At 38.5% G+C, this 15,781-nt stretch overlaps 1 protein-coding gene across 1 annotated transcript in view; it reads left to right on the top strand.

Annotated features, from left to right (window-relative positions):
• Positions 1-15,781, top strand: part of trdn (triadin) — a 433,668-nt gene that overhangs the window by 304,360 nt on the left and 113,527 nt on the right. Inside the window, exons 31-36 of the mRNA XM_059645698.1 lie at positions 5,472-5,516; positions 7,212-7,256; positions 9,775-9,795; positions 11,079-11,123; positions 13,562-13,582; positions 14,520-14,564. Of these exons, the coding sequence (XP_059501681.1) occupies positions 5,472-5,516; positions 7,212-7,256; positions 9,775-9,795; positions 11,079-11,123; positions 13,562-13,582; positions 14,520-14,564 (222 nt within the window). The remainder of the gene's footprint in view (positions 1-5,471; positions 5,517-7,211; positions 7,257-9,774; positions 9,796-11,078; positions 11,124-13,561; positions 13,583-14,519; positions 14,565-15,781) is intronic.

The following is a 15,781-nucleotide window of genomic DNA, read 5'->3' as shown; positions in this document are numbered from 1 at the left end:
AGGTGGGTTACAGGGCAAGGGTCTGAGTGGGATGCCCTGAGGGTCAGTGTGGACCTGTTGGGCTGAAGGGCCTGTTTCCACACTGTAGGGATTCTATGATCTTCTATAAACTGGGTTCTAAACATCCAAAGGGGTCCTGCCAACACCCTTTACTGTTGCTGTACCAGGAGGTGTAAAATGCACATACTCAGACAAACAAGATGCCAGAATGTCAGGTCAACACTTTTCTAGTACACAGCCCTCAAACTGGTTGTAACTGGTTCCCCTAGAACCTATGTAACCTTTTGCATCTTGGTTTCCACTATTCTTTGTAACCAAAATCTTCTGGCTGCTGTTTAATTTAGTTTGACCAGTTTTCCGCAAGCCCGATTTCTCCAGTTGTGCGTCAATTTAGGAATGAATAATTTTGAGCTCACGGTCACTCAGCCACATCAGCCATGATTCCAGCACTGTAATACATTCCCAGATCCTCTCACTTTCTGGCTATCCCACACCTGTGCCTTCATGGGTCAATTGCATTTCCACCTGTCATCAACATTTTCCTGAACCATCTTCTAGTGCCACATCAGTAGCTTCACTAAGAATTTCTGCAAATCATATGGTTTCAATGCTGCTACACATCCCAACTTTCCCCTGGATAAGGAATTATTACAATCCTTGGTTCTTCCACTGCTCCTCCCTGGAGACAGGGCTTATGCACTGCCACACCGTTAGCAGAGAGCCAATCTGCTCCTAAAACCTCCTTAGTTCGGTATCCCCCTTCTTGTTAATATACATTACCATTGAGTCTGTAGGTGCCCAATCCTTAGACTCAAAGGTTTTGGTATCAGCCCTATTACTGAATCACCCATGAAACTCTCCAGTTGCTATGGTCATCTAGTGGAGATGAACAATACCAAGGTTTTCATGAATGGATCACTATGTGAGGTTTGTGACGTTTACTATATATAACCTGTTCCCTACCCAGACACTTATGGACACAGGATCTTCCCTATTTGTCATATGCTATCAGACACGGGTATTTGGATGGACACAACTCCTTGAGATTATTACCAGGAACAAAGCAGAGGGAGAGGTGCACTCTCCACTCTGTATCAGCTTTCCCATTTGTGCTCAAACGTCAGCTACCTCTTGGCATAGTTCTTCTTGCCTTTTGAACGTCAAATAAGCCTTTTTCTCCCTCCATTTATTGGGGAAGATTTCCTTGGGCCCCTGCGATTCACTTTAAGTGCCATTCTTGCTACAATTGTAGCATTCCTCTTCTGCTCCAGGGGCCTCACTGGCCCCTCTATTTTGCTTCCATGCCTTGATGGTAAAGCTTTGTGCTTATCATTTTTTTTTACCCATTGGCTTCTGTTCTGGCCTCAATTGCTTGTCCCATTATCTCTTTTCAAAACAAAGACTCATTTTCTTCACCAGTAGCACTTTCTATCTTATTAGTGGCTGTAGAGTATAATTCCTCAGATGCAACTGTCATATCTGAGAGGGATTGGTGTTATCAGAGTCCACAACCAGTGAGTTAAGGCAACATCTGTAAGGTCATTTCTGTGTTTGGGAACATCAGGAATGGTCATCTTATAATAAAATGTGAGGCTGGATGAACACAGCAGGCCCAGCAGCATCTCAGGAGCGCAAAAGCTGACGTTTCGGGCCTAGACCCTTCATCAGAGAGGGGGATGGGGTGAGGGAACTGGAATAAATAGGGAGAGAGGGGGAGGCGGACCGAAGATGGAGAGAAAAGAAGCTAGGTGGAGAGGAGAGTATAGGTGGGGAGGTGGGGAGGGGATAGGTCAGTCTGGGGAGGATGGACAGGTCAAGGAGGTGGGATGAGGTTAGTAGGTAGGAGATGGAGGTGCGGCTTGGGGTGGGAGGAAGGGATGGGTGAGAGGAAGAACAGGTTAGGGAGGCAGAGACAGGCTGGACTGGTTTTGGGATGCAGTGGGTGGAGGGGAAGAGCTGGGCTGGTTGTGTGGTGCAGTGGGGGGAGGGGACGAACTGGGCTGGTTTTGGGATGCAGTGGGGGAAGGGGAGATTTTGAAGCTGGTGAAGTCCACATTGATACCATTGGGCTGCAGGGTTCCCAAGCGGAATATGAGTTGCTGTTGCTGCAACCTTCGGGTGGCATCATTGTGGCACTGCAGGAGGCCCATGATGGACATGTCGTCTAAAGAATGAGAGGGGGAGTGGAAATGGTTCGCGACTGGGAGGTGCAGTTGTTTATTGCGAACTGAGCGGAGGTGTTCTGCAAAGCGGTCCCCAAGCCTCCACTTGGTTTCCTCAATGTAGAGGAAGCCACACCGGGTACAATGGATGCTGGACATATTTGATCTGCATATAAACAGGATACTCATTCAGTCCTTTCTGAAAATTATCTAAGGGCTTGGTTGGTGTTCCAAAATGCTACCCACAAGCAACTATCACATTATTTTGAAGTGCAATATTTTCCCCTGTTCCCTGTTTAGATGCAACGGGAAGGGAGCAAACAGACTACTGGATAAGGTAAATAACAACACTTGCTGATTCCCCCTCCCCATCCAAATTATGAAGTGTAGCTATCTGATCCAATTCCTGGAAATACCTTCATAGATCCTTCACAAAGTGTAATTTGGGAAGTTTTTTTCAGAGCCCCCCCTCCCCATATTTGGTAGGGATTATATGGTAGCACATATTTGTGCTCAACTTCCTGTTTGTGTTCTTGCCTGTTTTCACCAAGCTGATGTTGGATCTGCATCAAAGGAGACTTTGGTAGATAATTACAGTGGATCTTGGGTGGGGCTATCTACTTGAATGTCCTGTATCATGAACTTTCCTTTCTTCTTGAGATCACTAATATTGGCCTCATCACCATTTCACGCAGTGCCTTTTTATTCACCACAGGGCCTTCCGTAGACTGCCCATGTTACCCTGATACTGGCCACGACTCCCCCCCCCCCCCGATACTGTCTTCAAGACTTCTGACCACACAGTGACAAGCTATTTTCAGGTCTGCACACTGCTGTTCTGCTTCCTCAGCTCTGCTGTGCTGCAGAAATTCTTTTTTTTCTCAGATGGTCACACTGCTGTGGATTATTGACAGACAGATTTTCAATAAATTGGATTCGGCTACGCTATTTCTTCCTTTCTACTCATTTCTTTGATTCTTTTATGTATCCTTGCTTCAACTCCTCAAGTTGTTTCAATAACTTTTCCACCTCTGTTCTAATTTTCATTTCAATTCCTGTATCTCTTGCTGCTGCTCACTTGAGATTTGATTCAGAAGCTTTTCTCGTGACATTGAGAATCTCACTTCTGAAGATTGCACCCTATTTTCCCAACTGTTTTGCCAACTCCTGCGTTAATCAGAGGCTGGAAATGTTTTGCCCAATGTGTCTTGATTAATTTATAGGATTTTATATTTTTTTCTTGTGTACATGGATACTTGTCAATAATAGGGCATGGATACTTGTCAATAATAGGGATGTTGGTACAGTAGGCGCAGTGGAAAGCATGGTCACTAGAAATAGGAAGTGATGGGATATGATGAGAGGAAATAAGTTGGCAAAGGGGGTATTAGGCACCAGGAGATAAGGGCATATTTGGAATGTATGGAGCATGAAGTGTTAGAGGAATGATTTTTTAAAAATGTATGTTTTTATTTTAATCTTTGGACACAGAGCTGGACCCCTGAGCCAGGCTGTTGGCCCACCTTGCATTGTCTGCTGCCCTATAGTCATCCCTTCCTAGGTTTCCTCCTGTGACTTACACACCAAGAGTTCTTCCACATGTGTAGCCAACCCAGCAACAAAAATTGGGGTCTAACTTTCTGTAGTAACAATTCACATGTTTCAACATATTTACATAATGGTGTAAAGTACTTGTACAACCTACAGAACAATTGCCCTTCAGTTGCCCGGAAAGAAAAGACGCTACAGAAAAGATTGACCAAGCTTTGTACGCCATCTGTGTGCAGAGGTCAAAACCATAACTTCGGTGCCTCAGAATAAAATAAAAACATGCCAAGATCAATACACCTTTCAAGTTGTTGTACTGCAAAGCAACTTGATCTGAGAATCTCCCATTTGGTCTGCTCATGAGCATCAGCATCAATGCACATTTCATCACTGGTTTGTCACAGACCAGCTTGCCTATTTTGGCCCTTCTTCACTAGGAGGACAAGGGCGAGCTCAGTTTAAAATAAACACATGCCAGATTTAAGTTCTGAAGTAATTTTTGGATTCATATAGATTTTCCTACTTTTTAAATCTCTTCTTTCTAAATTCAATGATTACTACACTAAATATCTTTTTCCTTATAGGAATATAACAGCCCTTAAAGAGATGTTGCCTTGCCAGGATCTTTGTTCTTAAGCAACATGCATTGCCGCTTAGCTCCTTAAGCATAGTTTTTGTTTCCTATGAAATTAAATCAAAAATAAGTGGGTTTAGTTTTACTAAGTGTGGGTATACACCTTCTATTCTATCTGCAATAATTGTTTTGTTCTGAATGGAAATTTGCCATTCCTAGTATTGATCACGATCATTGATCAATTGGTGATCCATTTAAAAGTATTGTTGGGCTGAAATCTAAATGATTTCACTTGAACATTTTCTTTGTATTCATGAACTAGATTTTACATTGTTCTACTGGTGGGTTTGAAGGCAGGAGGTAGGTAACTTTCCCAAAACTCCATGAATACTTCTGATCTTTGTGTCTATCAAAAGCCTCATCCACCAATCACCAGTATCTATCCAGGAAGTATGAGCAGTTTTAGCTTTGTGGGCTGGCTTAGGGAAAGTTGTGGGAACATTCCACAGGGTATCCTCAAACAACTGGAGACACCAACCCACAAGGGCATCAATCTTTTTAATGCAACACCAAAAATATACAACCAACACCCCTCTGTCACTCACTCCCTCATTCTGACTGACCCACCTCACTGTGAACCCCAACCCTGGATTTATCTGTCAGTTTGGGCATGTTGGCATTGAGGGCTATCCAGCATGAACAAGCAGTGACACTAGCAGGGCTTTCTGACTGGTAACTCTGTAAGTTGTGGAGTGCTCCTGTGATGGGGACAGAAGCCTCACCTTAAAGTAATTAATGCTGTTTCCAAATGTTAACATAGTGCAGAGCACTCATTGGGTTTGTGATCAGGACTCTGCCATCCGACCTCTGGATTTTTGGCTGGATGGGCAAGGACTGTGATGCTCTGTAAAACACAGCCCTATGAGATTCCCAACAGCATTTAGGTCCATCAAAACCAGACTGCCTATAAGAGCAGCAATAATTTGGTGGGACTAAACTATTTTATTCCCACTGTGTGCACAAACAGGACAGTTCCAAAAAAAATGTCCATATGTTATCACACGAGATGTTGTGCATGCATTTAAAATTTTGAATGTACATCTTATGAGACTAATACGAAAAATGTTCAAGTGCAATGAAAGAATAATTAATATTGAACCCAATTCAATTCTTCACCTAATATTTAGAGAAAACATCCATGAAGCAACTAAAGCCAAAAGCTACAAAAGAAGGTAACACAAACTTCAACAAATGAGATATTTAAGAGTGTTACTAACCTTGCATTATCTCCCTCCTTCCAGTATTAGAAGCAATAATTACTAGAAGATCTGAGGATGAATGGATTAGCATTCTGAGCTGTAATAATCTTATACACTTCAATGGAAAGAAAATGAAAATAAATGCAGTTTATATCTGCACAGACCTATCTTGTAAAACACATTTTATAAATTTTCAATATCAAAGCAGTTGACTAAGAATGACTGGCTTAAACAGCAAATTAACATTCAAATGAAAATCTATCAAACTTGCTTCCCTGAACACTTGAGCTTTGCTGATTAACTGGCAGAATCAGCATGTTTGTTGCACTTGGTGGATGGCAGGAAATGCTAACAAGAGTAAAGTTCAGCAGCAGCTGTCATTTCACACGCATGGCATCATTTTGTCAAAGGTTGATCATGTAAAATAGGTAAGGCCTTTTGGCTAGAAATGTGTTAATAATTCTACTATGTTTACATCCCCCCAGGCAAACCTATCACATTGAATTTCAATTTATCTAAAACCACAATAAGGGGAAATTTCACATCATCAAATGAACTTGTCAACATTGTGACCAATTGATTGGTCCTACAATTGAAATTCCTTCTTCTTAGCAGTTTTCAGACTAGCAAATCCATCTCAGGATTTTTTCCACTTTTTTTTCTATCATCATTGTGATGCTAAATAGTCAATTTTTCTCTGGACTTGTTCTGTTCCCCTTCTTCAACGGAGGGTTTAAACTTGCCCTCCATCAATCTTTTCTCCATTACACCTTTTATAACATGTAGTATTAAATATGTGCAGTAACAACTCAGCCATCTCTTCCCAACTTCACCAGGATGTTGCCTGGTATGGAGGGCACTAGCTGTAAAGAGAGGTCGAGTAGATTAAGATTATTTACATTAGAAAGACGGAGGTTGCGGGGGGACCTGAATGAGGTCTACAAAATCATCAGAGGTATAAACAGGGTGGATAGCTAGAAGCTTTTTCGTAGAGTGGGGGACTCAATTATTAGGGGTCATGATTTCAACATGAGGGGGGGAGATTTAAGGGAGATATGTGTGGAAAGTTTTTTATGCAGAGAGTGGTGAGTGCCTGGAACGCTTTGCCAGCGGAAGTGGAAGAGGTGGGCACGATAGCATCATTTAAGATGCATCAAGACAGATACATGAATGGGCAGGGAGCAGAGGGATACAGATCCTTGGAAAATAGGTGACAGGTTTAGATAGAAGATCTGGATCGGCGCAGGCTTGGAGGGCCGAAGGGCCTGTTCCTGTGCTGTAACTTTCTTTGTTCTTTGTTGTTTAACTCCTTTTGAAAGAGGTGGATGGCAATGGTAGTTTTGAGATAGGAGCAGAACTAGACCGTAATCAGGTGATGAGATATTCACCTCAATGAGACATTAACTATTTCAATGTTAGTGCTTGGGTCACATTAATTATATTTTCACCTGGACTCTCCAACATCTTAAGATGATATTGTCCAAAAAGTAGCAGTAAATGTAAGGGTATAACAGCCATTCTTTTTGGGGAGCTACTGCCTCATTTTTTGTACCACATTAATGATTGCATGTATACTTGAAATTCATCTTATAAGACCAATTTTTGATTATTATTCATGAGAAATTAAATTATGATTACTATTGACCCTACTTATTCACCACATTTTAGAGGCCAAAGCTGTGAAGCAAGTGAAACGAAAACCTACAAAGGAAGGTAACACAAATATTCTAGCAGTGAGAGCATTGTGCATGTTTCCAACCTCTTAGATGTCCTTTCTTCCAAATTTCAAGGCATGAAACTGCGAGTGTTTCTCTGAAATGGATGGTTTATCATGTCTGTATATCAGACTTATATCATGCTTATATCACACCACATTTATTAATGGATTGGGTCACGTTATGCCAATTTATCCTAGAGGGAAACCCCCCAAGAGGGCTTAAGGTCATAACCATGTCAGTGGTTGATAATGTAAGACAGGTCAGGCCTTTTTGCCAAAAATGTGTCAATGGTTCGATATCTTACCACCCCTCCATTAGAATGAACTTAATTTTCATGTTATTTATTAGAGGATATGTATGCATTGAACTTATGTTTGAGACCACATAAAGGAGCAATTTCACATCATGAAGTGAACTTTTACTACATTGCAACCTACTTACTTGGTCCTAAAATGAAAATCCTTCCTTTTGAGGAGTTTTCAAGCAAGCAATACTATCTGAATGGAATATAACTACAAGTGCATCGTCAAGAAACAACTTGTCAGAGTTAACCAGTGCCAGCACATAGAATCATAAGAATTCTCGAAAATTACTTGTTTCTTTAAATCCTTATGAAATTAAATGAGAGTCCACAATGTTTTAACAAGTGCTTGTGAATATTTGTTATAACAATCAATTCTGTATCACATTATGGTGATGATTACAAAATCTTAGAGTATAAGATGAGTAGAGAAAGCCAATTCTCTTACTTGGTATGACATGGAGTTTAGGTGCCTGTATTGGAGTGGGGTGGATAAAGTCAGAAGTCACATGACACCGAGTTATAATCCAACAGGTTGATTTGAAATCACATGCTTTCGGAACTCAGCCCTTTTGTCAGGTGCAGTGAAAGAGCAGAGTATGCAGAGGTAGAGTTTATACACAGAGAGATCAAACGGTCATACAACTACTGTGAATGGAGTGTTAGATAATAAGTTTCTGCAGGTGACCAAGAGTGTTAGAGAGTAAAGTGTTGACAACTGAATAACCAGCACTGGTTACTTACTCACCATCTAAGTCCAATGGTTCCTATTCAGGCTTTTTTATTAACCAGTACCAGGCTTTGTGAATAACCGACACCAGAGATCAGGTTTATAATACAAACAAAAGGTTTAACAATTTCTGAATAATACAGTAGCTTTAGTGGAGCAAAGTTAAACCACAAGGTAAACTCGTTAATGTCTAAGACTTAAATCCAATCCTCTTTATATTCAGTCACCACTCTGACACAAAGATAGACAGACAAACAGACACAGTTAAGGGATAAATCAAATAAAAAAAAATAAATTAGATGTTACTGGCCAGTTCACTTAAGCAGACTCCACAATCAATAGCGTCACCAGCATGTGAGATTATATCTTGCTTGATTTCTGACAGTACTAATGCATGCAAATAGCTTCCAGTAGGCTCCAAGGAATATTCATTTAATTCTTATAACTTAGATTCTCTTCTTTGAATTTTCACAACTTGGGAATGAGAAGACAGCCAGCAATCAAATATCCTTCCTGTAGCTTTCAAGAGATACAATCCTTCTGCCCCAAACACAGTTCAAAATCTAGTTCAAACTCTGGCATCTTCCTGCAGGCTGACTATGCCCCCCATGACGTTCCAGTTAACAATTAACATCTGTTATCAGCTTGAACATAATGCCACTCTGGAGTCAGATTGTCAATAGAGTATTTTTTAACAAGACTTTTCCTGCCATTAACATTCAGGCCTGGCCTCAAAAACAAATATCAGTTTGTTTGCTGTCTTTCTTTTTATAATTGAGGTGTTGATCATAATCCAAAGGTCGTCTTCAGTGTTCAGCTCACAGTTCACAGCGCCAAACCAAAAATGATAAAGATAATAATAAAAAAAAGAAGAATCAATGAGGCCATTAACACCATATAATAATTGATTATATGAAAGGATATTGTCAATGTCTCCCAATAACAAGGGGTTTTGTCCATGTGTTTAGCCTAAAGATAGTTATCAAAAGGCCTAATATAACTTTGGAATCGGTAGCTGGGCCTCTGGGTAAACCTTTCTTAAAGAGTGGTTTAAAAAAAAATCCTGAAGAACCTCACCTCTATGTACAGATATAAAAATTCTAGTTCTTTTTAAGTGAAATATTGCTTTAAGCAAGGTTCTTGACACTTTGAAAACATCACTAAATTTTCTTTATTAGTTGTTAATTGTCTACAAATCTGGGGGTAAAAATAGGTCATTGTTTTGGGTGTATCTCGAGTGTGGTAGGCTATCTTTGTCTGAAAGTAACTTTTCCTGCACTTAAAATTGTTTACAATTTTATGTTTGAATCCTCCATCAGACCTTTCCACGTTCATAACAAATTGAGGAATGTTTTGCAGTACTGTGAAACTGAAGAGGGTCTTTTTGCAATAGTCTACTAGGCCTGGCTACTTTATTTCCACTGACAGGCTATATTAAATCCAGCCCTTTATCCCATTAATTCGTTTTTTCTTCTTATACAGCAATACAACCCAAAGAAACAGGTAAGTGCCCTTTCTGGAGACTTTATTCAATAATATTTCTATGTCAATTTCCTGGAATTAGACCTTTCTTTCTTCGCAAAGGCTGTTAAGTTAAATGATTAGACCCTTTACATGCAAACTAGTCTTTTCTGTGTATTTTTGTACTTTACGTTTACAATTCATTCAATCTTCTAATAACATTTCTCAGTGTTTGGATTGACTCCTATTTATAATGTTTGTAGTTCAACTCTGTTAATGTTGTATGTTTAAACATAATCAGCAGCATTATTCTGAATAAACAATTAGTACACACCAGAGTTAAATAATACCTTAGTTTCAGTATTTAGAAAAATACAGTCTACTTCTTATCATCATTAATCTCCTAAAGAGACTCAATACCTTAACATCCCATACAATTGTTCCTTATGAAGTCATATACTATGCCACATTCGTATTGTTCGGCGAGTTGAGTGTCAAGAAAATTCAGTTTGGCTTGTTAGCCCACAGTTCTCATTTTCAGTGCATTCTGTTTCATGGTGGAAGTAATTGACAGTCACAAGACCTCTCAGTGGCTTTCACTAGTATCACTACTATATTATAATTTTATTAATTGGTTTCTGTTTCAAAATTGTACATTCTTTGAGCTAGTTTCGCTTTTGGCTCTCAACTGTCTTCTACCAAATCATGACAAATCATCTGTCTTGGCCCACTGAGTATGAGTTTTTTAAGATAAGTTTCTGTAGAACCCATTCAACCATTTTATACAGATTTTGTTTTTCTACCATTGCTGTGATGCTAAATAGTCAAATTTTCTCTGGACTTGTTCAGTTGTCCTATGTTAAATACAGGAATTATACTTGCTCTCCATCAGTCATTTTTTCATTACACTGTATATAAAATGTTATTATATATGTGCAGTAACAATGCTGCCATCTCTTCCCTACTCCTTTAAAAATAGGTAGATAGCCATGGTAGTTTGTAGATAGGAGTGGTTTGGTAATGAGCATTTCATATCAATGAGATATTGAAATAATCATTGAAATAGTTGGGTTACAGTAAACATATTCTCACCTGGATTCTCCAACACCTTAAGATGCTGCTGTTCACAAAAGCAGCAGTAAATGGGTTGGAAAAACAGCTGATTTTTTTTGGAAACTACTCCTCATTTTTTGTGCTATGCTAATGATTGCATGTATACATGAATTGCATTGAATATTCATCTTGTAAGACTAATTTTTGATTATTATTCATGAGCAATTAATTTATGATTACTATTGAAACCAATTCATTTGTTCACATTTTAGAGGCCAAAGCTGTGAAGCAAGTGAAACGAAAACCTACAAAGGAAGGTAACACAAACATTGCAACATTCCAACTTTATGCATGTTTCTAACCTCTTTAAAGGCATGAAACTGGAACAAGTCTCTGAAATGGGCCAATGGTTTATCATGTCTCTAAATTTACACACTAGCTTACATGTCCTCTTATAAATAGAAAGAAAATTAAGTTTAATCTATTTAAAACAAACACTTGTGAAAATCAATTCGCAGTTTGGTCATAATAAACCATATGGTGAAACCCAGTTAACACCAAAGAAGCAATGTTCAAATTAAAACTCAGCAAGCTTATCTCGCACCACATTTGCTGAAGGATTGGGTCAAGTCATGCCAACTTTTCAGGTGTTGTACAACCTTCTATATTGTAGGAGGATGTTGACTAGAAACCATAGAATGTATAAGTCCATAGGTACAGTGTCATTTTGTCAATGGTTGACTTTGTAAAACAGCAAGGGGATTTTGGCTAAAAATATGTTAATGGATTTACTATCTTAACCATCTCCCCGCACTGCCCCAACTCACCCCCAGCAAACCTTTTGTATGAACTTATTGTTTGTCTAAAACTGCAGCAAGGAGAAATTTCATATCATTAAATGTCAGCATTGCGCCTTATTGACTTGGTCCTACAGTGAAGTTTCCTCTTTCCTAGGAGTTTTCAGACGCGCAAAACTATCTCAGGATGGAAAATATCTAGAGGTGTATCGTAGAAAAACAATACGACTTACTTAACCAGTATCAGCAGATGGAATCGTAACTTAAAAATCCTACAATGTTATTTGTTTCTTTAAATCCATAAGGAATTAAATGAGACTCAACAACATTTTAATAAGTGTTTATGAATAGTTATTATCAGAATCAATTCTGGATTACATCTTGGTGACGATTACAAAACCAGAGAATGTAAGGTGGTTAAAGACAGCCAGTTCTCCTACATCGGCTTGACATGGAGACATACAACTGAATCAAATGAGGATTTCTATCCCTGTATTCCCAACACAGTTCAATGAAATTACTCTGTGACCTCAAAATTCTCACCGGTGGTTCCTCAAGATTTTTTGAATAACCAGTACCAGACTTTGAGAATAACTGTTGCCAGTCACCAGGTTTATCATGTTTACAAAACATTTAACAATTTATGAATAAATTAGTAGATGTAGCAGAGCAAAGTTAAACCACAAGGTAAACTAATTAATGTCTAAGACTTAAATCCAATCCTCTTTATATTCAGTCACCACTCTCACACAAGACAGACAAACAGACACAGTTAAGGTATAAATCAAATGAAAAATGAATAAATGAGATGTAACAGGCCAGTTCACTTAAGCGGACTCCGCGATCTATAGCATCAGCAGCATGTGAGATTATATCTTGTTTGGTTTCTGACAATACTAATGTTTGCAGATTGCTTCCAGTAGGCTCCAAGGAATATTCATTTAATTCTTACAACTTAGACTCTCTTCTTTTGAATTTTCAATAACTTGGTAATGAGAAGACAGCCAGCAATCAAATCCCTGTCCTGTAGCTTTCAAGAGGCACAATCCTTCTGCCACAAGCACAGTTCAAAATCTAGTTCACACTCTGGCCTCTCCCCGCAGGCTGACCATGCCCCCCATGAGGTTCCAGTTAACAACTAACATCTGCTGTCAGCTTGAACGTAATGCCTCTCTGGAGTCAGATTGTCAATAGAGTATTTTTAGCAAGACTCAATCTGCCATTAACTTTCAGGCCGAGCCTCAAAAACAAATACCAGTTTGTTCTCTTCCTTTTTACAATTGAGCTGTTGATCAAAGGTCATCTTCAACACTTAGCTCACAGTTCACAGCTCTCAACCAAAAATGATGAAGATAATAATGAAAAATTAGTGAAGCATCTAACTCCGTAGAGTAAATGATTACATAGAAGGATATTTTCAATGTCTCCCAATAACAAGGAGTTTTAACCACATGTTTACCTAAAGATATTTATGAAAAGTCCAAAATTAACTTTGGAATAGGTAATTGTGCCTTTGTTCAACCTTTCTTCAAGAGTGGTTTAAGAAGAGTTCTTGGGGCACCTCAACTCTACATGCACTTATGATTGTACTGTTACTTTTAAGTGAAATATTGCTTTAAGCAAGCTTATTAACACGGTACAATCACTAAATTTTATTTTTTTGTTTGTTAATTGTCTAGAAAACTGGGGCTAAAAATAGATCATTCTTTTGGTATGTAGAGTGTGGTTGGTTACCTCTGCCTGAAAGTTATTTTCATTGCATTTACAATTGTTTACGAGTTTATCCTCTATGAGACCTCTCCCTGTCCGACTTAATTTAGGAATGTTTTTCAGCCACTGCAAAACTGAAGAGGGTCTTTTGCAACTGTCCACCAGGGCTGGATATTTTATCTGAACCATGATAGGCTGCATTAAATCCAGCACATTATTTCAATTATTCATTTTTTCTTCTAACATAGCAGTACAGCCCAAAGCAACAGGTAAGTGACCTTTCTGGAAACTTTATTCAATAATATTCCGCTCTTGTATTCCTGGGATTAGAGCTTTCTTTCTTTGCAAAGGCTGTTGAGTTAAATCAGATCCTTTACATGCAAAGTAGTCTTTTCTGTGTAATTTTGTATTTGTGTTTGTTGTTCATTCAGCCTTTTGATGCTTTACTTTTGATTTAAAATTTATATTAAAATTTAAATTTAAAATATTTTTAGTTCAACTCAGTGTATTTTATATATCATCAGTGGCATTGAGTTGAATAAACAATTAGAACACATTAGTGTTAAATAGTTCTTTGGTTTGGGCATTTGGAAAATACAGTCTATTTCTTCTCCTCACTAATTTCCTAACATACTTAATACCTTGACATCCCCTACAATTGTTCCTTATGATGCCATATACTATGCCTTGTGTATATGCATGCTGCTTTTGTCAAACCTCAAGGAAATTTAGTTTGGCCTGTTAGCCTATACCTCTCATTTTCAGGGCATTCTATTTCATCATGGAAGCAATTGACAGTCAGAAGACCTCTCAGTGGCTCTCACTAGTATCATTGTAATATGATAATCCTATCACTTAGGTTCTCCTCAAAATTGTACGATCTTTGGGTCAGTTTCATATTTGGCTCTCATCTTAACTGTATAACAATGAATTATGACAAATGTTCTGTCTTGGCCCCCTGAATCTCTGAACATGAACTTTTAAAAGTAAATTTCCTTCGAGTCTGTTTACCCATTTCGTTTGAATTCCATTTTTTACCCAATCATCGATGTGAATCAATTTTTGTCTGGGCTTTTTCTGTTTCTAATTATGTATACATGAAATGCATTGAATGTTCATCTTTTAAGACAAATTTTTGGTTATAATTCATGAGCAATTAAATTATGATTACTTTTGAACCTAATTCAATTGTTCTCTGCATTTTAGAGGCCAAAGCTGTGAAGCAAGTGAAACAAAAACCTACTAAGGAAGGTAACATGAGCATTCCAGCAGCGAGAGTATTATGCATGTTTTTTAACCTCTTAGTTCTCCCCTATTTCCAACCTTCAAGGCATGAAACTACGAGTGATTCTCAGAAATGGATGGTTTATCATGTCTCTAAATATACGCACTAGCTTACATATTCTCCTACAAATTGAATGAAAATTAATTTTAAGCTAGTTTGAGGAAATACCAAATAAAAATCAATTTTACACTTTTGTCATAATAAACAATATGGTGAAATTCAATTAACATCATATTATGTTTAAATTAAAATTCAGCAAGTTGATCTCACAAAACATTTGCAAAGGTTGGGTCAACTTATACCAATTTTTCAGTAGCTGCGCAGCTTGCTATGTTGTAGGAGGATGTTGACCAGAAACCATAGAGGATATAAGACCATAAGAAATAGGAGCATAAATAGACCATTCATCCTTTGAGCTGTTCAGTCAGACCATGGCTAATCTGCTGATCCTCAGATTCCATTTTCCTGCTTTTTCTCTATCACCCTTTTGATTCCTCAATTGATCAAAAATCTTTCTATCCCTGACTTGAGTATTCTTAACAACCAAGCCTCAAAAGGCCTCTGCAGTAAAGCATACCACATATTTGTAATACTCTGAGAGAACTTATTCCACCTCTTCTGTGTCTTCAGTGAGCGATTACTTCCTCTGAGATTGTGCCCTCTGGTCCTTGACTTTACCACAAGGTGAAATAACCATTCTATATCTACTCAATTGAGCCCCCTAAGAATATTAAATGTTTTAATATAATCATTTTTACACTCCATTTTCCTATAAAATAAAGCCCTTATGCCATTTACCTTCCCATTTTTCCACTGAGCTTGAATGCTAGCTTTTTGCCATTCATGCAAAACTCATATTCCGGACAAACAAGAGGACCCGTGAAAGAGGCTGATACTTGGGCACTGAGATAGGGAAACCAAACTGCCAGATTGATGGCAGGAAAGTGATGGGTTAGTAACTATAAGGTATGCTTTCGACCACTGTATTCCATTCCCAAGCTGCACTGTAATCCAGACCCAAGATTGATGGCAACTAGGCCTAAAGTCTAGCCCTTTACACTTTCTATTCCCCTTATTCCCACCCCTAAGGCCATCGCTTACCTCCCCACCAGTAGTGATCCATATTTCCTGTCTTTATCTGCCTTGGTCTTCTCCTGCAACATGGTTAACCTCTGAGACCTAA

Source organism: Stegostoma tigrinum, chromosome 4 (genome assembly GCF_030684315.1).
Source record: "Stegostoma tigrinum isolate sSteTig4 chromosome 4, sSteTig4.hap1, whole genome shotgun sequence".
NCBI classification, from domain to species: Eukaryota; Metazoa; Chordata; class Chondrichthyes; order Orectolobiformes; family Stegostomatidae; genus Stegostoma; species Stegostoma tigrinum.
This window is presented reverse-complemented; position numbering and strand designations above follow the sequence as displayed.